Source organism: Medicago sativa, chromosome 4 (genome assembly GCF_051527215.1).
Source record: "Medicago sativa cultivar Bolivia chromosome 4, Bolivia_mono, whole genome shotgun sequence".
In the NCBI taxonomy this organism is placed as follows: Eukaryota; Viridiplantae; Streptophyta; class Magnoliopsida; order Fabales; family Fabaceae; genus Medicago; species Medicago sativa.
The window spans coordinates 75,170,690-75,195,888 of record NC_140752.1 but is presented as its reverse complement, the minus strand read 5'-3'; the positions used below and the strand labels follow the sequence as shown (position 1 = coordinate 75,195,888).

At 33.4% G+C, this 25,199-nt stretch overlaps 3 protein-coding genes across 3 annotated transcripts; 2 read left to right on the top strand and 1 right to left on the bottom strand.

The window, feature by feature from the left end:
* Positions 1-3,401: 3,401 nt before the first annotated feature.
* LOC146931888 (uncharacterized) lies at positions 3,402-6,629 on the top strand. Its single transcript, XM_085703463.1, has 2 exons — positions 3,402-4,013; positions 6,344-6,629. Exons 1-2 carry the CDS (start codon positions 3,537-3,539, stop codon positions 6,431-6,433), a joined length of 567 nt encoding a protein of 188 aa, XP_085559589.1. The 5' UTR covers positions 3,402-3,536; the 3' UTR covers positions 6,434-6,629.
* Positions 6,630-10,072: 3,443 nt separating this feature from the next.
* VIK (VH1-interacting kinase) lies at positions 10,073-15,662 on the top strand. The gene is made up of 11 exons (XM_085703462.1): positions 10,073-10,367; positions 10,470-10,544; positions 10,638-10,754; positions 11,608-11,702; positions 12,206-12,326; positions 12,445-12,524; positions 13,506-13,565; positions 13,775-13,896; positions 13,994-14,079; positions 14,159-14,274; positions 15,086-15,662. The coding sequence occupies exons 1-11, from the start codon at positions 10,107-10,109 to the stop codon at positions 15,210-15,212; spliced, it is 1,260 nt and encodes a 419-aa protein (XP_085559588.1). The 5' UTR covers positions 10,073-10,106; the 3' UTR covers positions 15,213-15,662.
* Positions 15,663-19,582: 3,920 nt separating this feature from the next.
* LOC146931886 (transmembrane emp24 domain-containing protein p24delta9-like) lies at positions 19,583-23,363 on the bottom strand. Its single transcript, XM_085703461.1, has 4 exons — positions 23,022-23,363; positions 22,721-22,930; positions 20,176-20,252; positions 19,583-20,020 (listed from the first exon to the last, which is right to left on the bottom strand). Exons 1-4 carry the CDS (start codon positions 23,238-23,240, stop codon positions 19,876-19,878), a joined length of 651 nt encoding a protein of 216 aa, XP_085559587.1. The 5' UTR covers positions 23,241-23,363; the 3' UTR covers positions 19,583-19,875.
* Between the last annotated feature and the right edge of the window lie 1,836 nt (positions 23,364-25,199).

Here is a 25,199-nt window from a genome sequence, read left to right as displayed (position 1 = left end):
ATATTTATATGAAAAGGGGAAGGGGCCAACTTCTTGTGTTGTGGACCATATTGACGCATTTGAAGGAGAAATTAAGTGTGTGGGGGGACAGTAACAAAAAATTGTCTGGTCTGTGTGAGAGTCCGATTACTTTTTGAAATCATTTTTTGTATTCATTTTTTAGAATGAGTTGATTTTAGCTTGTTAATAAGAAGAGAATTTTAGTTTAAAAAAAAAAATAAGATAAGAGAATTTTAAAGCTAGTAATTAAGATGGAGAGAAGATCCTCTCAAAAAAGACAGAAAAGATAAAATACTAGTTAAGTAGTTAAGGATGATGTATTTTAGGAAATAATGAAAATAAATTTTTGTCATTTTTCTTGTTTCCATTTTGAGGGATTGCATGAGGAGTATAGCCTCAACGAGGTAAATGCAAAGGATAAATTCATTTTAGGTTTTTTGTCGGCTTTTAATTTTACTATAGTTGATACATGCTTTAGAAAAGAGATGAATTTCTTGTCACATACAATAGTAGAATGACATGCTCACAAATAGATTTCTTTTTTATTAGTAAATTAGATAAAAATATTTGCTTGAATTTCAAAGTCATACATCGAGATAGCTTCGGTGCCTAAAATATAGCATTATTTATAGATGTAAAAGTTAGACAGTACATATCGACAAATCAATTGTGGAATTTGAAGGTGGAAAACAAACTATCTTCCAATGCAAGATTTTAAAGGGAGACCTCTAAGAGCCACAAGAAAATATAAAAGTCATGTGGAACAAAATGACACTCTTAAAAGGATACGTTGTAAGAATCAAGAGGTTTTTTTTTTGGTTACAAGAATCAAGAGGTTTTGAACCAAAGGCTTTTTGAAAATAAGTTGTTTTTGAAAATGATTGTAATAATAATTCAGTAATGTCTAAAATTGGAATTTTGAATTATTATGAGGGCAAAATTGTCAATTTGTATGTTTAACCCTCCAAAACCCCCCAATTTGGGGGAACTTGAAAATTGGACAAATGAAGCCCTTCAAAACCCCTCAAAACCTTTCCCATGTTTTTTTAAAACTCGCAAACAAGGGTTTACCACTCTATAAGCCTTTCCTTCCCTTCCCCTCCCCTCCAAAACCCAACTCGCAAACAAAGCCAAAGAGTAAAAAATCTTGCTGGCGGAATGAAAACATGCATAATAAAGTTAGAACAAAAAGGGAATGCTTTATTTGTCTAGGTGTAAAAATACTATAATTTGGGGAAAATATAAGGAAGCTAAGAAAGAGACCAAAAAGGTGGTGATTAAAGCAAGTACTAAAGCTTTTAACGGGTTATACCAAACCTTAGACACCAAAGAGGGAGAAAAAACTATATATAGACTTGCTAAGGGGCGAGGAAAGGATATATGGACCAAGTGAAGTGTAGAAAGGATGAAGAAAATAAAGTTGTTATTCACAAAAAGGATATAATTGATAGATTTATTTCCACAACTTATTCTATGAAGGATATGAGATCTTATTAGACTCTAACATGGTAGATATTAGAGAGGATGATCATAATTATTCCTTATATTGTTAGATTTAAGAACATGGGGTAAAGGAAACGCCGAAAAGGATGGATGGCAAGGCAGTTAGGCCAAACAACATACCTATTGAGGTATGGAAAAATCTTAAAAATAGAGGCATATTGGGTGGCTCACAGAGCTTTTTAAAGAGATTATGAGGTCAAAGCAAATGTCGGATGAGTATAGAAGAATTACGTTAATTCACATTTATAAGTTCAAGGGGTATATCCAAAATTGTGCAAATTGTATGAGGGTTAAACTTATAAGTCATACCATAAAGTTATGAGAAAGAGTGTTTGAGCGGCGACTAAGAAAGATACTCAAATTACTAATAATCAATTTGGTTTTATGCTTGAGAGCTAGACTACATAAGCGATCTACTTGCTACAATGTGTGATGGAGCGATAGCAGATGGATACAAAATACCTCCACTTCGTTTTCATGGATTTGGAGAAGGCGTGTGATAGAGTATCTAAAGATATTTTATAAAAAAAATGGAGATGTGAAAATTGGAGATCATATCATACAACAAGTTACATAGTTCAAATATTGTTGGGCGATAGTATAAAATGACGGAAAAATAGAAGGATGTGTAAACTATCGTCTTCAAACAAGATTGTTGAAATGGAGGAGGCCTAGGGTGTTTTATGTGATTCAAAAGTATCATTCAAGCTTAACGGAAAATTTAATCGTACAATTGTAAGACTGACAATGTTGCATGAGATGGAACATTATTTGTGAGACTCCAACATGTTATGGCCTCTAGTGCACAGATCCAGACACAATTGTGTAAGGTAGCAAACTAGATACTAGATTGCATTGGAAGTCCATTGAAATTTTACTTTTCAAATAGTCGCTTTTGTCATGGCACAATAAGTCTCTTCTGTTTGTTCTAACTATTTGAACTCTTTTAATATTTCCAATACATATTATATGAATTGGTCTCTTAAATAGATTTCAAATTCAATACATAAAGAAATTAATCCCTCAGGTAATTAAGTCGTTCTCGTTAATTGCTTGACATGGGTGTGGTATAGGTGAACATTACAGACGTAGCTGCCAAGGAAATTGCAGACCAAAGTGAAATTGCATACTTTTAAGTCTTTTTTATCGTAATAAAAAAAATTAACCCTAAGTTAGAGCTATTGTAAGCAGAAGGTCTAACCATTTATGTTAGCTGCATTTGGTTACTGAAATATCATTACAGTTTTGGTTTAGTGTGTTTGGCATCACACCAGTTTTGGAGGGGAATTTCATGCATAGCAATGTCATATCTCTTAGGTCTATGAATTTTGTGTTTACGATGATTGATTTTGCCATCTAAAAAGGCTAGTGGCGCAGCTTGTTGTTTGTTTGACTTCTATTCATATGTAAGTAATCCTATATATATAAATGAAACATTTAAGTGTTGAAAACAAAATGTACTATAAGACTTCGTCTGGTACAAATTGTAAACTTTGATATGGGCATCACTTGTGCCTATCATTTTAATAAATTTTTCGCTTTGAAAAATTCCTTCCTTCTCCCTAAAACTCATTCGATGTACCATCATACCTCATATACAGAGTTAGTGCCTAGTATGATTGTTTTTCCTCCAAACTAAGAATGACCCCTTAAAAATTGAAATCTCTGATAAAATAGAAATTTCTAGTAACAAAAAAAAAAAAAAAAAAATCAATTGAGTTAGCATATATGTAGAATGGGAAAATCTCATACTATATTCAACGCAAGGACTTTGAGGTATAACTTACTTTCAAACAAGTGTGATAATTCCCTGGCCCACGATATCCTCAAAATATAAGGTACCGAAATATCATACGTCCCTCTACTAAAGTTGAAGCCGTCCATGATCCAACGAAGGAAAAAAAGACAAAATTGAACCATGGATATTATCCCGTTAAGGATATAGACATTTGATCAAGCAAGATATTAATTTGAAACATGCATGCTTAGTAACATAACATCGTTGAATTAATGTTGAAACTATAGTTGTAGGCATGGAGGAAATAAACGAGTGGCAAGAAATCGAACACACAACTCTCGAATCCTCTGGCTGGAACAGAATAATCATCAAGGAAAACAACAATATTGAAGTTCAGGGAGGGAGTAATCCTCCTTCTTCTTGTTCTTCTTCTTCCACTCCTACCCATCATGACGAAGGAATTTCCTCGCCCATGACGGCGTCAAGTTCCGTTGGTGGCGAGAAAGGTGAAGCCCCGACGCGGGCTGCAACGCGGTTGGATTGGGCTAATGAAATGAATAAGATGTTGAAGGTGCGGATGGAGGCTATGAGAGTGGAAATTGTGAGGGTGGCTTCTAAGGTTCGTAACTATGCAATGTGTGCGGGGGCGTTTTGGTCAATTACGTGTGTGGCTGGAGCTGTAGCTGTGACGGCGGTGTTGGTTTACGTCGGGATTCAAAGGCGTCGCCGGAAGGTGGACGGTTCGGAATATCTTCTTAGGCAAAAAGATGAGGTGAGTATATGGCATCCGGAAATTATTATTTCTTCTTTTTACTTCTAATCCATAGTAATTAGAATTCTGATCTTTAGTAGATGTCCTAAGTATCGTCGCGGCGTAGGGGCTTTGGGCTTGCTATGCTCCTTTTTTTTTCTTCGATAAAAGGGACGCCGTTAGGCCAAACTACATACAAACTTAATAATTAAAATAGACATTGACTACGTACATCTTGTTATAAAATGTTAACACAATCCGCTGGTGGATGATCTAAATAGTAAGTACCCGTATGAATTGAAAGTGCATAACCCGCAAGTCAGTCAGCTACCTGGTTTGCATGCCTATAAATATGAGAAAGGGTAACATGTCAATCCTTCATGATAAGGCGATTAATGAGGGAGACAATCGAAAATCAAAGATGAGTCGAGGGACACCCCTTATTAACCAAAGATACTGCAATAGCCGAGTCAGATTCAAGAGAAAGCATTCGATATCCTTTGTCCCATGCAAGTTCAAGAGCAGAGTATATTCCCCAAAGTTTTGACATGAACACCGAAAAATAGCCCAAATTTCGGCCAAAACCACCTAACCACACACTTGATTCATCTCTAAAAACTCATCCACATGCAGCCTTGTGATTACTAGCTATAACAGCCCCATGTGTATTACATTTAACACTTCCTCTATACGGTACTTTCCACTCAACCTGAATTATAGAATACTGACCTTGCAAGTGTGGGAATTTTGCATACATTGGGTAACTTCCTCCATCAATAAGACTGCCTCGCTACATACAACATGTTCATCAAAAGCTTTACCCGCAAAAATATGTTGATTTCTATTCAGCCAGATATACCAAATGGTTATGCCAAATGCTAGGTTATTATTTTCAGTACCTGCTCCACTCGCAGGTCTAGAGATTCTGCGCCAACCATTCCTTAAGCTCCTGATTAGGCTGATTAGAAAAACTAAAATTCATTTGCTGCCACATTGCTTGAATTTTCACACAATCCCACAAAATATGAAGCGAAGATTCGACATGAGAAGAACGCAAAGGTCGGAACGAATTTGTATCCATATCACATATAGATCTTATATCCTTAGTCTTCACTCTTCAATCCATCGTTATAAAGCAGCCAAAGAAAGCATTTTATTCTTTGAGCCCCTCCCATTTCCAAACATTATTCCAAGTAGGCATACATCAATGTGACACATCGTCTAATTACTATTGTTAGGAGGAATTTCGATCCGCAACTCATTAGTTTTGATACCATTGTTGAGTCATGAGGGGAGTCCGGTGAATCCATCAGGTTGGACCAAGAGCAAGCACTCAAGTGAGTCGAACACTAGATCTTTATTTAAAATTCTAAGACATTAGATATATCAATCTTCTCATTTATATGTTGGTCAACATTCATTTTTTTCATCCAAGTGAGAATGGCTAGTCCCCCTTCACGTAGTCACGTGTGAAGTCATTGAGACAAAATCGTTGAAATGTATCTTCACTGTATGTTTGGATCTGCGCCGAATCGATCAAACTTGGACCATTACTTTAGTTTATTTAGGCTGTGTTTGGTACCATGGATAGATGAAGGAAAGAAAGCATAAAGAATGGAAAGTTTATGGAAAAACAATCTTTCCATTGTTTGGTTGCTTTGTAAGAGTGGAAAGAAAGTATCTTTTTGGTGGGACCCATGTTCAAAAACTTTCCACACATAAGAGCGAAGAAAGCTGGGCAAGTAGTTTGGAAACTGTAAAATTACAAAATGGCCCTGATTTGAATCAAAATATTACGATGGCATGTGCACTATATACCTCCCTTCAATTAATTTGCTTGTCACTAGTGTGACCTATGTTACACGCATGCCTATTCAAATTTTTAAATATACTGCGGTGTACTAGCGTAAATTTATTATTTGTTTTTTTATTTATATATATTATTTTATATAATATAAAGTCATTTTTCAATGTAAGGATATATGTGTCATTTACAAAATATAGTTTATTCTTTCCTTCCACTTTCTATTCACTTTCACTATAATCAAACAACCTAATAAATCATCTCACTTTTCATTCACTTTCCTCATACTTTCTTTCCTTTAACAATCTTTCCTCTTACAATCTTTCCTCTCACTTTCTTTGGTGATCCAAACACACCCTTAATGAAAACGGTTAAACGTACAATATATATTGCATTTTAGTTTTAATGAGTGAAATTTGTATATCGATGGCTTATTGAAAAAGTAATTGGACTTTTAATAGAATTTTGAATCAAGGCAAACTTTTGTGAATATGTCATGCGAAAAGGCCACATTAAATGTTATGCTTATCAAATTTTGTTGGTGCAGAAAATTAGCCAACTCTTGCTTAATATTGCACATCTGAATGAAGCCTTATCATCACGTCGCAAGGTTCAGGTGCATCGAATTAGTGGCTGATGATATTGCAGAGTCAACCAATATTGGTAAATTTGCGACATATTCATCTTGAATTTTTTGGCTAAATATTGTAAAGTGTATATGAGTTTGGTACTCTATACCTACCTGCATATTACCGTAATTAAAATCTTAGTAAATAAATAAAATTGTATCACTATTACAATTTGCAGGCAACATAAGCATATATCTTTAGCTATATTTTTCTTTTAACTTTGGCTTTTTGTCCTGAATTAATTCTCTAGTACAAGTTCTGTAATAATAACAAATCTCAAAGACGAGGCAACTCTTACACTCAAGTAACCACTTATATTGATTTTCATATATAAGAATAATAATAAAAAATAGCCTAGAGTTTGTCTTAAGTTGTAATTACATTGTAATGAGTTATTTTTATTTTATTTTATTTTTGACGCATCACATTGTAATGTGTTAGTGTATCATTTGTCCTCTCTTTTAATATAACCGTTGCTTATCTAAAAAAAATAGTATCACTTTAATTAAAATAGTCTACTCTTTCTCCATTATTTTCTTAAATTGCATATTTTATTATTTAAAACTGAATAGAGTAATTGAAAAAAAAAAGAGTAATTGAAATGAGATATTAAAATTTTCCAACTCTTATGCTAATGAGATGAAAATATATATAATAAATATAGAGCATATAGTTTAATGGTTGACCCTAAAATAAATAAAATAACTTGACTTGTTATTTTTGTTTTTTAAAATAAACAACTTGACTTGCTTGTCCCGTAAGTACCGGCTTTTGGAACGTGGAATAGCCGCTGTATCATAATATGCGAAGACTTATCCCGGCTCAAACACTGGAATTTTTCACACACAGCATACATATATAAATTGGAGTAATATTCATTTACGTTGTTAAAATTATAAAGGAAATTAGATATAATTATCTGAATTTATTAAATTTTAATTTAATCCTATAAGTAAAGAATGATAGTTTTTTTTTAGGGGAAATAAAGAACGATAGTTAATTTATTACTTTTCTATCTTATTTATTTTTTGAACGACAAAATTTATTAATGACAAGTTCCCGCACAAGACGAACATGGACATGTAAGACAAAAACTACAAAGAAAATGATGTCATATATACACCGTACATCTTAAACATCAATAAAAAAACAAACCTCCAAAATCAAATCAACACCAAAACCAAGTTAAACCCCGACAAACAAGCATAAACCAAAAGTTGAGGCAAAACCTCACATTCCATCGTGAATGACCAAGGAAATAAAATTCAAGCACCTATCGCCCACTACTCACACCAAAACCACTAAAAAAAAAACTCATCACACCCACTGAAACCCTAACAACAAAACATCACATTCTCATCACCACAAACAACACCTCACCTTATCATCACCATAATTGAGCCAAATTCCCGCATCCATTTGGGTTCCGCCACAAACCAATCCTCAACCTATCGGAGAAGACACCAAAACAAGCCAAAAAACATGAGTCAAGAAACTAACTTCCTATCTCGAATCAAAAACGACCGTCCCACCAAACTTCAGAAACAAATCATTAAGACAACCCTTAACTCCCGGGACCTTCGAAGAAGACACCTTAACCATCCCAAAAACTTGAAACTAGACGCTAACTTCCGATCTTGAAACAAAAGCGATCGGCTCACCAGAATCCAAAAGACAAATCTCCAGGTAGTCATCAGATAGAACTGTAGCGCAAACAAAAGCAGCTCGAAAACAACCCAAAATGGATCTCCCAAATCAAGCAACGCACCAACACAGAAAAAATCCAATGCTAACATGAGTAAGCAGCGACTGAGATGAACCATATCCAAGGTCACTACATAATCAAATTGATAACCAAAATAAAGCGAGATTATAGTCACAAGTATCAGGTACCCAACAAAACCACACCACTACCATTTGTCGACAAAATATACCACAATTTAGTATCATAAATTAAAGAAGTTAAATTGGTCAACTCTTATAAATTTGAGTATCAAAATAATAGTTTATTCGATTTTAATTTTTAAGAATATCTACATTAACACTGTGTTTGGTAGAAGAGAATTAGGGGAGAGAGAAGTTGAGGCGAGAGAAATAGAAGAGAAGTTGGCAACTTCTCCTGTTTGGAAACCAAAGAAATAGGGGAGAGAGAGTTAAAACACGTGGGACCCACATGTTTTTTATTTCTTTTCTCATGAGCGAAGAAAGAGCGGAGAAAGGGGAACTTTTTCCAGATTTTCATATTTACCCTTCCTTGTCTTATTCATTGTTTCAAACTCCTTTTTTTTTACGCGAGTTTTCTTTTAAGTTGTGAGTTCACTTTTTTTTTTTTTGACAAGTTCCTTTCTTATTTTTGGTAAGGCGTGAGTTCATTTTTTTTATTAAAACATTAAAGTTATCAAATTAATTAATAATTAAAATAACTAAACTATTTAAACTTTTAATTAATAGGTAATATAAGAGGTAGTTAATTAATCTAGTTACTTAAACTACTCAAAATTATATCATTGAATTAATTTAAACTTTTAATTAATAAGTAATATAATAGGTAGTTAAATTAATCTAGTTATTTAAACTACTCAAAATTATATCAAGTGATTGAATTAATTAAATTATTTTTATGAGATAATTTTATCTCAAGGGTATTTTTGTACTTTTTGATTCAATCAAGACTTCTCTCTTCTCTATTTCTTTTATCTTTCTCTTGAATCAAACAATCCTTCAAATCTACTCTATTTCTCACCTTTTTCTCTCTTCTGATACTCTCTCTCACCTATTTCTCTCTTCACAACTTCTCTTCTAAACCAAACATACCCTAAATGATTTATTGATGATATAAAAAATATTTATACAATGCATATGATATACTTAAAAGTTGTATATACAGTAATTTGTGATTAATCTAAGTGAAACTTAATTTGTACATACAGTAATTTGTGATTAGTCTGAAACTTAAGGCCTGGTATATATATTATTATCAAAATTTATTTATTAGTTATAAATATAATTAAAGCCCATTTTGGTAATTATACATTCAAAAGAACTTTTATTCAAATTATCCAAACAACATTATCTTTTAAGAATCACTTTTAAAAACGTGTATCCAAACATAAATCAATTCACATCCAACTCACTTTTAACCAAAATCATTTCTCTCAAACTCAATTATATCAAAATCAATTTTTATCGCCGCCATACCAAACACACACGGAGTAAAGTCTGGCATCTTCCTACACTAGTGACAACATTTCCTTCGTTTTTAAAACAGGGAAATGATTATTCCCACGAAATGTTGAACCACGAGAAAACACGACCCTTTTGATTTCAATACTATACGAGTAATTGATAAAGTGAAAAAAAAAAAAAAAAAAACTCTAGCACATAAATTAAAAAAAAAAAAAAAAAAGTAAACTAATTAGTAAACTCTAAATGGAAAATGTAGTTGAAGGAAGTAATAATGGTATCAGGATAAAAATAGAAAGAACATGATAAATAATGGCATGAACTGAACGCGGATACCCCACCCCACACACGCATATTCCTTCCCTTCCTCCAAGTGGAAAGGAAGAAAGAAAGAAAATACTTGGCACTGAAACACTCGCCTTTCTTTTCAAAAATTAAAGAAAACGAAAAACCGACACATTTTCATATCTGTGAAATTGAAATCAAATCAATCAAGTAATGAGTTCAGGAAGCAGTAACAGCAAAGAAAAAGAAAAAGCACGAGTGAGTCGAACCTCACTCATACTATGGCACGCTCATCAAAACGACGCCGCTGCCGTTCGTAAACTTCTTCAAGAAGATCCTTCTCTCGTTAACGCCACCGATTACGATAACCGTACTCCTCTTCACGTCGCTTCTCTTCATGGTTGGATCGACGTCGCCAATTGCTTGCTTGAATTCGGCGCCGATGTCAACGCTCAAGATCGCTGGAAAAATACCGTTCGTAATCCTAATTCTTTCATTCTTGATTCATTCATTTTCAAATCAAATTGTCAAATTGAAATTGAGGTTTTGTTTTTTGGATTTGGATTTTTTTAATAGCCTTTGGCGGATGCGGAAGGATCTAAGAAGAGTAACGTGATTGAGTTGTTGAAATCCAAAGGAGGATTATCTTATGTAAGTTTTTTTTTTTTTTTAATTAATCAATTGAATTGGATAATTTGTTTATTTATTTGTTTAGTTGAATGATTTGGAGATTTGTTTATGTAGGGACAAACGGGAAGTCATTTTGAACCGAGGGCGGTTCCGCCGCCGTTGCCTAATAAGTGTGATTGGGAAATTGATCCTTCTGAGCTTGATTTTTCAAGTTCTGCGCGTATTGGAAAGGTATCGCCTCACGTTTTCATTTTGTTATATTAATTGTTATGTTAGTATTTAGTTTGATCCTGATTCCATTAAATCTCTCAGCTCAAACCAGTTGAGCTATCCCATTTGTATGAGCTCCATTTAATAGCCAATTGTCTTTCCGGTAGTATTTTGTTCTTTGGCAATCGTTCAAGGATAGTTTAATGTGTTTTATTCGAGACTATATTGAGATATTTGTTTCAAAACTAGCTGTGTGTTTTAGTTAACCTTTTGTTCTGCCTCACTTCTGCAACTATTTCTTAGTGTAGACGTAGACATGGATTACTCTGTTAGATTCATAATGCTGTGGCTACGGACTTAGTTGCGAGTCATCCAGTCCTGACAGTGAAGATTAAGTTGTATAAACTATCTTTAGTTTCTGATTGTCTTTCTCTTGGTGTTTTGTTGTTGCATGATCATTTAAGGGAAGACAAAGGTGTTATATTCTGTTTATGTCTGATTGAGAAGAAGAATTAAAAAAAAAAAAATTATTTATATTAATTACCTCAATTTCTTTTCTTGTATGCATGTAGTGTTTCTTACTGCTACTTTTGTTTAATTTTTCTAGCTTAATGTTTTTTCTTGTTCTTCTCTTGCTATTACTTTTGCTTATTTTCACTGCATTTTCTTTCTTTTCATTCTTTTTGAAAAGAATTTTATGCACTCGATTTTCTTGCTGCTGCATTTGAGCCTTGATTTGCCAGGTGTATTTTTGCAATATGCACTTTTACTTTTGCATTTAAGCTATTAATAAACTAAATTTGGATTCTAGATTTATCCAAAAAAATAAGGATACTACATTTGGTCTCATGTCAATAATGTATGATCCATGCAGGGATCTTTCGGTGAGATTTTGAAAGCCCATTGGCGCGGAACGCCAGTTGCTGTCAAGCGCATTCTTCCATCCCTTTCAGAAGATAGAATGGTGATGTGAGATCCTTTCTTTATCTCTATCATTTTTCCTCGATTTGTTGTTACTAATTTGCAATTATTGTGATAAATGTTCTCTGATTGCACGTGGCTGATGAATCTAGTAAAATTAGTTTCTCCTCTATCAAGTCTTATATGGGACTATATGGAAAATTATGAACAAGTGATTGAACTGTTTTTTTTAAGATGAATGCTGAGGTTGAACCTATTTGCTCTGTAGGAACAAAGAACTTATTCTGAACACATTAGATATTTAGAGGTATGATTATGCCTCTTACAATAAATAATTGAAACTAAATGAGAGAAGGCAGTTTTTTTTCTTGTTTTAGGGGAAGTGGGGAGGGAGGTGCACAGACTTGTGATTAAGCTGGTAGTTTTGCTGCAACAAACCATATTTTCTCTCTGTCCTAGCTCCTTGGTTTTTTATGCTATCTCATGTGTCAGGCTTGTCTTCTGTTTCTCTCTATATCTCTGTGTTCATTCTGTTTGTTAATTGTTAACAGTCAGGACTTTAGGCATGAGGTCAATTTGTTGGTGAAGCTTCGACACCCCAATATAGTTCAGTTTCTTGGAGCTGTTACTGACAGGAAGCCACTCATGTTAATTACTGAGTATCTTAGAGGGGTATGTGAAATTGAGAATTCAATATAATTCTTCCAATTGAGCACTCTAGACCTATATTTAGAGCTGGTAAACTTGTAGGAATTTTCGCTTTAAAATTGAACTTTTGTTTCATTTATAGGGTGATCTTCACCAGTACCTCAAAGATAAAGGTTCACTTAGCCCTTCAACAGCTATTAACTTTTCCATGGATATTGCCAGGTATGGAATCATAAATTTCTTCTCCTTTCTATCTGTATTTTACAATACTAAATTATTAAGAGCGAAGAAGAAGTGCATATAAGGAGGATAGGAGGAGATTATTATTTAAAAACAAAAAGGCGACACGATAAGAACTAATCTTTGTCAAAGATAAAAACTAATCAGCTTCAAATATATCTCCAATCTAATGTAAATCTGCCTCCTTTGCCTGCCCGTGGTTGTTAGACCACTGTTAGTGTGTAGAAAAACTGTGACATTGTACTCCAATCACAGATGCCACAGAAACTCCACAAGGAGAGGATTCTTTCAAAGAAGCTTGCACTTTTCCATCTTTTAATGCTGCAACCTATTACTTATGCTGTTCACTGATATAGTTGCAATTGATATGTATCTTGATCTCTGACTGTGAGCCAAAATTTCCTTGTGAGGATTAGAGATATGCTATGAAGCAATCATTAAAATACCGGCTTCAGACAAAAATTGCACGGCAGTAACTCTATTAAGATGTGGTCCACAATTTGTTTTCTTGGTTTTTGTAGAAATTTTCGATACTAGAGTCTGCTAGTCATTTCTTAAATTATTTGGAGGTGTTGAGTTCTCCACTGCAATCTTGTTAGCAAGTTCCCCAATCAAGTGAACTAGTCTGTCCATGAGTAGTACACGAAACAACGAAAGCCACAAAACACTAACAGAACATATAACAAGTATTCAAAAAAGCTGCAAACCAAGTAAAATTTTCAAGTTTGTTTTTCTTGAACCAACTTAGCGTGATTGAAATTTCTGTGATTATTGACTCCTCGGTTAAGAAAACAACTAGATCTTTTTGAGCACGCGGTGGCAATTTCAGAGCATCCTGTATCTTATCAATACTAAGACAAAATCATTTGGAAATCTGAAGGCCTTGGCAAAAAAATTCAGCATTATTTAATCTGATCTTTATGCTAAATTGCTAATCTATATTTTGTGAATATTTTTTTGTAGAGGAATGGCCTATCTTCACAATGAACCAAATGTTATAATTCATAGAGACCTAAAGCCAAGGTAAGTTTGTTATTTTCCAGCTAAACATGAATATATCCTCTCAATATGGATGACATGCCCTAGACTAGTATGTTATAGTATTAATTAAAATAAGTTAAAGCAAACTTTGCTTTTTTTCAAGTTTGACAATATTTTGTGTCATCAAGAACATGCATCTGGAATTTAGAAGTATCTAAATTAATTTTGAATTTTATTTTCCAAAATTTCAGGAACGTTCTTTTAGTCAACTCTAGTGCTGACCATTTAAAAGTTGGAGATTTTGGATTGAGTAAGCTTATCACTGTCCAGAGTTCTCATGATGTATACAAGATGACCGGTGAAACTGGGAGCTGTGAGTATTCTAGAAGTTCTTTTAAAGCATTAAATCATTAATTGTCATTCTTGTACAAAACTAAATTTAATTTCCTTCTTATTGTGGAATAAAAAAGATCGCTACATGGCTCCGGAAGTTTTCAAACATCGGAGGTATGAGAAAAAGGTCGATGTGTACTCCTTTGCAATGATTTTGTATGAGGTAATTTTGCTTGCTTAATTATGTTTTACATGAGAATATTTGAAGCTGCTTTTAAATCATGTTGTCTTCATTTATGCAGATGCTTGAAGGTGAACCGCCTTTTGCAAGTTATGAGCCTTATGATGGAGCAAAACACGCAGCTGAAGGGCACAGGCCTCCTTTTCGAGCTAAGGGTTATATCCCTGAATTGCAGGAGTAAGTCATTTATGAAATATTTCTTGTAGTTGTATCCAATTTCCTAGCTTTCGTTGATGATAGTTCTTGGTATGCTATCACACGTGTTTGAGCAAGTGTTCAACAATTTGTGCCATTACACGTTTCTAATTGAATCTATGTTTTTTCTTTGCTTCAAGCCTAAAAATCTTCTTTGAGGGATATAAATCAGTTCTGACTTGCATACAATAACTAATGTTTGAAGAAAGGGGGCCTTGACAGTTTTGAACTAAATCTACTCAAATGTATGCTACATATGTTTTCTGGTTAAACTAATGTGGGTGTGGCTTATAATGGTACAGTTTGAACTTAGACGTCCACCTAGTTAGCTGGGTCTTATTATATTACTTACCAAGATGCTTCCAACAGATAAAATATTTCATGGTAGAGCATGCAGCCTCACAATTAATCATATCCATGACATTTTTAACTCTAGCGCAAATATGATTTAACTCTTATAGTTGGCTCTTTAGACAGTTCCCAGAAATATAAAATCTGTATCCCACACAATAACTTCAGTTAACTTTTAAAAACAGAACAAGTGGTATGGGTCACCATATATACTTACATCCACCAACTAGCTAGATAAAGCATAATATGAAAGTACATATCAAAATGCTGGCATATATTAATAATCTCATTCTCAACTGTATCAACACATTTGTAGATTAGGCTATCAGAAGTTACAGAAAGTAGTAAATATCTATTTCGTTCACATAAAATGTTTAATAAAACAGCTTTTGGCTTTAATCATATATGTAACCTTATGGACTTCGATCTTGCATTTTCTCAGGTTAACGCAGCAATGTTGGGCTGCTGATATGAATCAAAGACCTCATTTCATAGAGATCCTTAAGCGGCTTGAAAAGATCAAGGAAAATCTACCAACAGATCATCACTGGCACTTGTTTGCTTCATAAATGTTTATGAGCATGATATGTTCAGAAATTCAAATGATTTATTTGCCATTACCATTGCTGCCGGATTTATGGATGGATAAAGCTTAACTGGAAATCCAGCATAGTCGATACTTGTTTATGACTATTAGGATAGATGACCAGAACAGGTGATGTTCATTGCTTTTCTCTGGTTTCTTTGTTCCAATTCTACTTCCTCATTAAAGCATGTGTCCCATCCAAGTGAACATACGATACGCAAGTTGTTGCACGAGTTCAATATGTTTTAAGTGTACAAACAAATTGAAGTAGGCCAATCGTACAGTCTGCTGTGTTGTGTTTTCATCTTTTTTGTTAAATTAATAATAGTTTTCATTCTTGTATTATGTTTTTGAGATTCCTGTGGTATAGATGCTACCAATTGTTTTGAGATTGCCCTTCTCGTAGAAATTTATTTTTCTATTTTCATGTGAATTCTGTTGTCTACTATGGAAAAATGTAGTCTAAAATTGAGGGTTGGGGATCATCAAGACTCAAAGTAATTAGTCGCTACTAGTAAAAAGGAAATGAGGTACTCCCACGCCAGCAAAATATATGTAAAACAGTAAAAGTGAGTCAAACAAAATTGATGTATTTGGTTTAAAATTCAATCCAAATACATCAATTTTTTTGACTCACTTATGCCTTATATTTTGTTACGAAGGGAATATACGTTCTGTTTTGGGGTTTTTTTCTGACCCTAAACGCACAAAAAAAAAAAAAAAACACGTCCGAACCCCTTTCAATATTATTTACACAAATGACTCGCTTTCTCCAAAAAGAAATTGTTTTTTAGTGGTTTTACCGCCACTGCCAACGACGGTATACACCTGTCCTGTCCGTGACTGATTGAACTATTTTTTTTTTTCCTTTACCGCCACTATTTGGCGGTATACCCTTATTTTTTTGTTTTTTTGTTTTCTCATATTACCTCTATAAATATAGCTTATCATTCATTACAAACCACAATCATTTTTACATAGCATTATATTTTTCGTCATGTTTGTTTCAGCTTCTCCTTCTCCATCTCCTCCTCCTTTACTAAGAGCCACCGTTAAATTTTTTCAATGGATAAACCCTTTTGAAATGTTAATAACTCTGCATAACGGTCATTTGCTAAAAGTTAGTAATATTTATTATGGAAAGCCTAAATCTCGTTAGCATTTGATAAACATTTTGATTACTATTACGAATATAAACTTTTCAATAATGATGATGTTCAAAAGATGTTTTCGTACGAAGAATATGTACAAGGTCCATTTTATCTTGACGGTTAGAACAATATGTGGAGACACAGCTGTTTTAATGTTGTTTGTTTGTTTACATAAGTTAATGTAATTTTATTTGAGTATTGTTTAAATGTTGAATTAAATTTTGTTTTCATTTTCAATGAAACAACATTTCACGTTTGTTTTTCCTCATATAGTATTTTGTTTAATTTAATTAACATAATAAAATGATTAGTTAAATGTATTTTTTTTTAAAACGAAGAAATTTTATTGAAGATAAACCCGCACAAGACGAACAACAGTTTGCTACAAACAAGATAAAAACAAGTCATAAACACTTATAAAAACTTCCTTGAACACATAATGCAGTAGCTGCCCACAACCAAAGCTTAATAAAAAAAAAACGAAGCCCTCCCAAATTACAACACAGCACAAGCCAAAAAACAGAACAAAAGTTAATAATAATTATAAAACAATAATTCGGAATAAAAAAAATACATAAAGAAATTAACTACTAGTTATTTATGTTTGGACAATTTCTTCTAATATGATCGGGATGTCGACAGAACCCACATAGTCTTGGTTTCCTTTCTACCTCGTCAATTTCTCTTAAAGGTTGTGATGAAGATGGTTCATATTGACAGTGTGTTTGTGAGAATGATCGGGTTTGTGGTAAAGGGAAGGATTGTGGTGTTTGACAAGGTTGTGGTGTTTGACGATTCTCAATCGTAACAGATAACTCAATGGCACCGATTATCTCAAAACTTTTATGAATGGCAAACATATCTGCAACATCGTCGTTATCAGATATTTCTACGTCATTATACTGGACATGACCTCCAACAAAGCTCTGTGGTGCTCGATATAAAATTCCAGATATCATCTGAGTGTCTCCTAATTTTAGCTTGTCCTCTGTTCTTTTCTTCAAATGTTCAAAGGTGCTTTTGATACTCATGTTGAAACATTTTCTTCTTTCACTATGAAAAATGACCCAGACAGATTTCTTGAAACTTTTCCATTGAAATGAACAATGAAAAATACATTTTCTGGTGTTGATGACATAGTTGTGTTTATCTGGTTTATGTGTTTTCAAGTCTCCGCACGTTAAGCATTGCTAGGGAAACTATTAAATAAGGGATTGTGTTCTTCTATGCTGCCTTTCTTTCCATTGACCATGAGCATGTGGCCCCAGAGAGGTCATTACCGCCACTTCATTTGGCGGTATTGCAGGATGTCAGCGTGGCAGGGTGCAGGTTGGCAGCACGCAGACTGTGAATACCGCCAGTCCATTGGGCGGGACATACATGCATTGGGCAGCATGGCAGCGTTTCAGCCCTGTGTTGTCCATGTATTGGTCAGCTTTGCAGGTTGAAGAGACTAAACGTACATTGATGGCCCATATTAATACTACCTCTTTCACAGCTTAAATCATCATACCATTTCAAATTTCATCAGACCATTTCACTACCTCCTATATCTACAACACCTCATTTTCAAATTTCATTTCTCTTGATATATTAAGATGAACAATTTTCTTTGGTTTGGAGAAGATAAATAGAGTTATGCTTCAATTTGGCTTACCACAATTTCCACAAGATTTATTTGAAGACGAGAGAATGAAGTCCGTTATGTCCAACATGACAAACTAATATTTATTTTCTTAAAAAATTCTTGTTTCGGAATAAAGAGGTGCTCATGTTTAATGTCTAATGAAAGAAACTTGTGGTATGGAAAAACAAAAGGAAAATATACACTCCATGTGAGCATAGTCAAGTTGGTTCTTGTTTGAGCTTGGTGGGTTGATTAACTAGTGAATCGTGATTTCACACACACATTATGTAGATATAGGAGCATTAATCAAACCAAATAACACCAAATTCTATTGAGTTAATTTAAGTTTAACTTAAAGAAAATGTTATTTCTCTTTAACTACTAATCCATTAAGAAAATTGTTGTATACACATTTGCTTAGGTTGAAAAACACATGTAAATTACTCAAATGCCCCTTGGCAGTCGGCAGTTAACTGCCGGATTATGGAACCGACTGCAGTTACCTACCGAGGAAAACTTCGGCAGTTAACTGCCACGGAAACTTCAAACCTGTTTTTTTTTTTTTTTTAACAAAAACCATAAATTGACATTATTAATATTTATTGATTTTGAATGTTTCAATCATTATTTTAGTACGTTTCAAACACAATTGCAGTATTATACTTATGCATATATATCTTAATAAGAATATCATTTAAATCTTGACCAAAAAAATAAAGAGCATTTAAGTCCTCAAAAAACATTTCAATGGGTGTAAAAATTAAGCATTTGAATATTGTTTTGCAAATTACTTAAATAAATAAAAAATCATTGTGCACAATTATTTTAATGTAGAGAATATAACAACATACTATACCTTAAAAAAAAAAAAATCGTTGTGCACAATTATTTTAACGATTTTTTTATTTAATTAATATGCAAAACAATATTCAAATGCTTAATTTTTACACTAATTTAAATATTATTCTTATTAAGATATATATGCATAAGTATAATACTTCAATTGTTTGAAACATACCAAAATAATGTAACCAAAAAAAAAACATACCAAAATAATGATTGAAACATTCAAAATCAATAAATATTAATAATGACAATTTATGGTTTTTGTCAAAAAAAGAAAAACTAGGTTTGAAGTTTCCGCGACAATTAACTGCCGAAGTTTTCCTCTGTAGTTCACTACCGAAGTTTTCCTCAGTAGTTTACTGCAGCCGGTTCCATAATTCGACAGTTAACTGCCGACTGCCGAGGGACATTTGAGTAATTTACATGTATTTTTCAGCCTAAGCAAATGTGTATAGGCAATTTTCATCCATTAAAGAAACAAGCCCTAAACAGCTTATGGAAAAAAAAAAAAAAAAAAAAAGGATAACCCAGTGCACTAGAGCTCCCGCATATGCAGGGTTCGGGAAGGGGTCCCACCATTTGGTGTATTGTACGCAGCCTTACCCTGTTTTACACAAGAGGCTGTTTCCAGGACTTAAACCCGTGACCTTTCAGTCACATGACAACAATTTTACCAGTTGCGCCAAGTTTATCCCTCGTGAAATGAAATATGTAAAGGGAAAAAAAAGATAGGAAAGTAAATGATATTCTGTCAATCTATCACTGTCTCACTATATCAAGGTGGTAATAAACATAAATTCTTCACTAAATTGCAATATCACCATACCACCATCTTGCTTAACCCTCAGATTTCAGTACATCAATTCCTTTGAAACTCGTCTTGTCACGCCTAATTTGCATTTAATAAACGGAATATTCTGCAATAAACTGACTACTACCATTATGCGTATCCTCTGGATAAATTAATGCTGGTATATTTTACATGAGCACTTAAGGAAGGAAAAAAAAAACATATCAAAATTTTAAATGAGTTTCTTTTTCTCGAAGAAGGACTTCAAGTGCCATAGTTGCAACCCTGCTACTGATAAGCATATGAAGAGTGAAAGCAAACTCAACCAGAACATTCTGTTGTCGGTTTTTCTGTTGAGCTCCTGCATTTCTTCCTCTCTGGAAAGGAAAATAAGAAAAGAAAAAAGTGATGACTGCTATGATATATTATATGTCAATGCTTTGATTTCGGTATTTACTCAAAAATAAGAACAATGTTCAAATATCATATGAATGTATTGCATAAAGATTTTCCAGCCAATTGTGATATGTACCTTTCACGAAGAAAAAACATCTCGTCATGAATGGAAGTAACAGTATCTTGTAACTTCTTTAGTTCTAGTTCCATTACCTGAAACACACGAATGAAATCATTGTAAGATTTTTTTTTCTTTCAATCAAACATTGCAATTTCTCCAAAGTAATTGAAAACCAAAGAGTTAAGAGTAGATATAACATATATGTCCCAAATGACAAATGAGTGTGATAATAGGACTTTAACAAGGTTCAGATTTGCTCCAAAATAAGGCACAAAAGTGATATCCAGGAATATAGTAAACTCCGTAGCAAAGAAACGGGTAAGGTACATAAATATATGGAGTTCAGCAATTATTTAAGAAAGTCAATTTTATCAGAGGGAAAAATAAGCCAACAAAAGAAATCACTGCCAGTTATCAATATCAAATCAGTGGAAAGAAAAATAAAATTACAAGATATAAGCTGACATTTGCAATGATAACATGTTTTCACCATTCAATAAATCAAGATACACATCATTTATTAAAAATCTTACCATGATTAAAATATAACATGCCATAGAATACAATAAACATTACAAATTTACCATTAAGGCTACAAATCTTTAACTCTCTATACATCTATCTATTTGGATCCAGATTCCCTACTACCATAGAATGCCATCTAATCAAGATCAGACAGCTCACATTGCAAATTTATTTTTACATTGTAATCAAGATTGGGCAATCCAAAATTGTTGATGCGTGACTGTATGGATTCAGTGATGGCAGGAAATCCAGATCCCTAACTATCTAACCAGTTAGTGACATCGTAAACTACTAGATCAATTACAATAAGCTTCAGCCAGTAAATCTCACGTAGGGAGACGTTCACCTCATATCATGATTCATAAGCTAGGGGATAAAATGAAAAGAGTACAAACCCTTTAATTTTTTGGCATTATGTAAGATACATTCACCTCATCATAAGCTAGGGGATATAGATTGAAAAAAACTAAAACCCATTGATTTTTTCTGGCTGTACGCAAGCAATAGTAACAAAAGCTATATCCCACTAAGAGGGGTCGGCTACAGGGAATGCAAGCAACAAGAACACTGTGACTTAATTAGTAGCACAACTTGATATCCCAAAATTACTCGAACTACTTGTTCAGCTTTCCTTAAAAAACTGTGTGGGGGAATGCAACTAAGTAAATTAGATCTCCTTACAAATCATAACTCCTCAATCAACCTATATAGGTTCTTTTGTACCTTTCCTACAGCAGACTAAAAGAAACCTAATCAACCTAGTAATATAAACAAATCACAATACTAAAAATCTAATCATGCAGAAACCACCAAGGAAGCATCAAATAATTAAACAAGCACAATTAATGAAAAAGGTATCAGTGAAACGAATTTAGTGAGGAGTGTTTAACTCAATGCTTACTTTAGTGTATATATCTAGTTCTGACAAATTGTACTAACTCATGCTAGATTTAGCAAGAAACAACACCGCACTAGATACCAAATTAACTGAGGGATAGATCATATAGAAATTTCAATACTCAGATCAACTTGACCTTATTTAGCAACATTAGACCAAGTAGTCAACAAATCTGAACCATCTGATCTTACAGCTCATATTTCAAATTTATCTTTTACATCTGATTTACTGAACTTAAAATGTGAGACTTCCATCAATATCGGATAATCCAGAATTACTAACTACGTGACTGCAAGGATTCCACAATGGCAGAAAGATCCCTATCTATCTACCCGATTAATAACATAAATTACTAGACCAATCATAAATAATGAGCTTCATCTAGTAAAGCTCATCTAAGATACTCATATCATAAGCTATAGGATGGATTGAAAAAGAGTAAAACAACTTGCTTTTTTTGGCTGTATGCAAGCAACATACAACTTGCTTTTTTTGGCTGTATGCAAGCAACATATCCCTATGATTATACTTAGAAGCACAACTTGATACTCCAAATTACTTGAACTACTTATTTTTGACATATCAAACTACTTTTTATTATTCATTTACTCATTCACATTTTTTCCTGAAGCACTCCTGAGACCGAACATTCTCCTAAATCCTAATATAACATAATCATCCAGAACCAGATCAAAAAATCTGTAAGACATCCTAGCCTCACGACCTCACAAAATCCCGACAGAGACACAAATGCCACACAGTTATTCTCAGATCAGTCCATATCAGCTATCCTTAAAAAAACTATGTGGCAGATGCAACTAACTGACTAAGTAAATCTTTTCTGCAGCAGACTAGAAGGAACCTAACCAACCTATTAAGTAATACACACAGATCATAATACTACAAAAATTAATCCTACAGAAAGCAACAAGGAAACATCAAACAATTAAAACAAGCACAGTTGATAAAAAAAAATGTACTAGTAACCCAAATTTAGTAAGGAGTGTTTTATTTTTCAACCCTTACTTTAATATACATCTAGTTTCTGACCTATAGTACTAAATCATGCCAGATTTAGCAACAAAACAACATTAAAAAATACCAACTTGAAAATATATTATAGATTTGAATACTCACATCAACTTGACCTTTCTTAGCAACATTGGGCCAATCCTTAGCTGCCACACCAGTCTTCCATTCCAAATCAATAGTCAACGTCACCTCAGGTTTATTCTCAGCAGCCCAAAAACAAGTCATGTAATCACCAGCTTCTGCAGCAACAAATGCAAACTGACCAGATTGAACACGATCTCCATAGTGATAGTTATTTCCATGAGACGATGTAACCTAAACCCAGAAAAAAAAAAATCAAAATTTCAATGACCCATTAATCAAAAACAGTTGAATTTGATTCAAAGCAGTTTGGACTTTTGCTTACCCTGACGGTGATTCTGTGTGAATCAGGTAAAGGGTAACCCTCGTTGGGGTTAACGATGGTGTACTTTCCAACTGTCATGGAATTGCTTTTGATGTCTTCTGAGATGCATTTGGTTAAAGAAGATTTGAGTTCAAATCTGAGGGATTCAGTGGAAGATGAAAACAGGATGAGAAGTAGAAGAGAAAGATGAAAAAAGGGTTTTGGGTTAAGGTTAATCATGGTTATGGAAAAGTGGAAAATCGAGAGAAAATTGAGAAGAAGACGGTGAAGAAAGAGAAAGAAGGTGAATGAGAATTCAGAAGAGTTTCTTTCAACAGTGAGAGTTGATGTTTCCAACCAAACAAAGATGCCAACTACTATGATCAACTCAACAAGGATGTCAAACTAGGGGGTTCTTACGTGGTTGTCTTTCATTGGAGGATACACGTATATCAATTTAAGATTCTTGCCGTTTATTTGCGTGTAATGAGTTAGGTTGAGAGTAAATTAAGGGTGTACAATAGGGTAAGTGTAACTCAATTGCTATTTGCTAACTACAAATATATCATATGGGTTGAGTTTGAGTTTAAATCTTAGATTTTTCACTTAAAATGTGTGGATCTAACTTTAGGTTACTTGATAAAAAGAATAAACAAAATTCATGTCAATTTGTAGATTTTGGGTTGAGTGTGACCAAAACCGTGAAAAAAACTAATGGACGAGATAAGAATGAGTACGAGTTAGCCCCGAGTTACCATCTCAAAATTTTTGACAATGCAAAAAAAGATGCTTAGAATTGACATAATTGAGAAATATGATATTTATATATTTAGAGGTACAGTGTCTTTTATGATTTTCCAAATCAAAAGGTAAATCATCTCGGGTAGTATCGCAAGTGTCGGAAATCTAATAATCACCAATAGAGAAATTATTTTTAATAATTATCCTCGAATCATGCAATTGAAGTTGTTTTTGGAGCAGGTCGAGGTTACCTTTTTTCTCATACACTAAAATTGGCGTTGAAGGTGTTGATTTATGCAAAACAGAAGACAATGGAGAAATTAAAATAGAAGTAGACTCGAGTTTAGTAGTTGGACTGTGAAATGAAATCATATTAGAAACAAACTCAAGTGCAATAGTTAAACCATGAATATGACTCAAAATAGACGACGATTCAGGTTCATAAATAGGACCAAGAACATAAATTGAGGCATAAATTTTAGGGAATCTATGGCCAATGATTACAAACACGAACTCATAGATACAACTCACTACACGAGAGTTCAACTTAATTAGTTCAATCTTGTTTATGAATTATGAACAAAAGCACACACCCAAATACTTCAGACTCAAGACTCTACATGATAGAATTAAAAGGAAAAAGGTGAGATCTCCTTGATCTCAATATGATCTTCTTGATCATTTTTTAAGTTCATTCCATTGATCAGATTTTTTATGATCCTGAATTGATCAATCTAAAGTCTATTGTGTACTTCAATCTGAAAGCTAATCTTCAATCTAATGTCAGAAACTTCAATCTGAAGTCTAATATGAAGTCCATTCTGTACTTCAATATGATGTACATTATGAAGTGAATTATGAAGTACCATTTCGAAGTATATTATAAAGTACCATTCTTAAGTATCATTATGAAGTATTATTCTAAAGTATTACTCTGAACTCCATTTTGAATTTCAATGTGATTTGTATTATGAAGTGTATTTTGAAATGCTTCTGAACTGAACTGAAATACTTTTTAGTCAATCTAACGACCTTCTCAAGTCATTCCAAAGTTCATATTAAATCATTTTGAATTGAATCTAAAGTCATTCCAAAGTCTATTATGAAGTGTTTCTTTTGTATCGTTCATCTTCCATTATGATTCAATTATGAATATGATTTTCTTCTTTGAATCTTCCATACTTGTTGAGAATTTTAAACAATTAACACTTTGTTGAAGAATCTTGAATTTGACCCCTTACTTACAACTAACCCTCTTCTGATTCAGACATTAATATTCTTCAAATATCTTCTTTAAGATTGTGATGCTACTGTTGTGGTGTTCTCATAGTACTATGATTCTTTCATTGTTGAGTAGATACTATGCAAAAAATAATTTGCGAGAGTCACAATTTTTTGTGAAATTGTTGAATGCCTGTCATGTTCATATTTTTAACCCAAAAAGTCGTAGAAAATATA

Bases quoted from the DNA above. Each gene is read 5' to 3' on its own strand.
- LOC146931888 (XM_085703463.1), top strand. From the start codon at position 3,537: ATGGAGGAAATAAACGAGTGGCAAGAAATCGAACACACAACTCTCGAA. The intron at 4,014-6,343 runs GTGAGTATATGG...TTGTTGGTGCAG, and splicing joins TTCTTAGGCAAAAAGATGAG to AAAATTAGCCAACTCTTGCT.
- VIK (XM_085703462.1), top strand. From the start codon at position 10,107: ATGAGTTCAGGAAGCAGTAACAGCAAAGAAAAAGAAAAAGCACGAGTG. The intron at 10,545-10,637 runs GTAAGTTTTTTT...TTGTTTATGTAG, and splicing joins CCAAAGGAGGATTATCTTAT to GGACAAACGGGAAGTCATTT. The intron at 13,897-13,993 runs GTGAGTATTCTA...GGAATAAAAAAG, and splicing joins GACCGGTGAAACTGGGAGCT to ATCGCTACATGGCTCCGGAA.
- LOC146931886 (XM_085703461.1), bottom strand. From the start codon at position 23,240: ATGATTAACCTTAACCCAAAACCCTTTTTTCATCTTTCTCTTCTACTT. The intron at 20,253-22,720 runs GTGAGTATTCAA...CGTGTGTTTCAG, and splicing joins CTAAGAAAGGTCAAGTTGAT to GTAATGGAACTAGAACTAAA. The intron at 20,021-20,175 runs GTACATATCACA...TTTCCTTTCCAG, and splicing joins ATGTTTTTTCTTCGTGAAAG to AGAGGAAGAAATGCAGGAGC.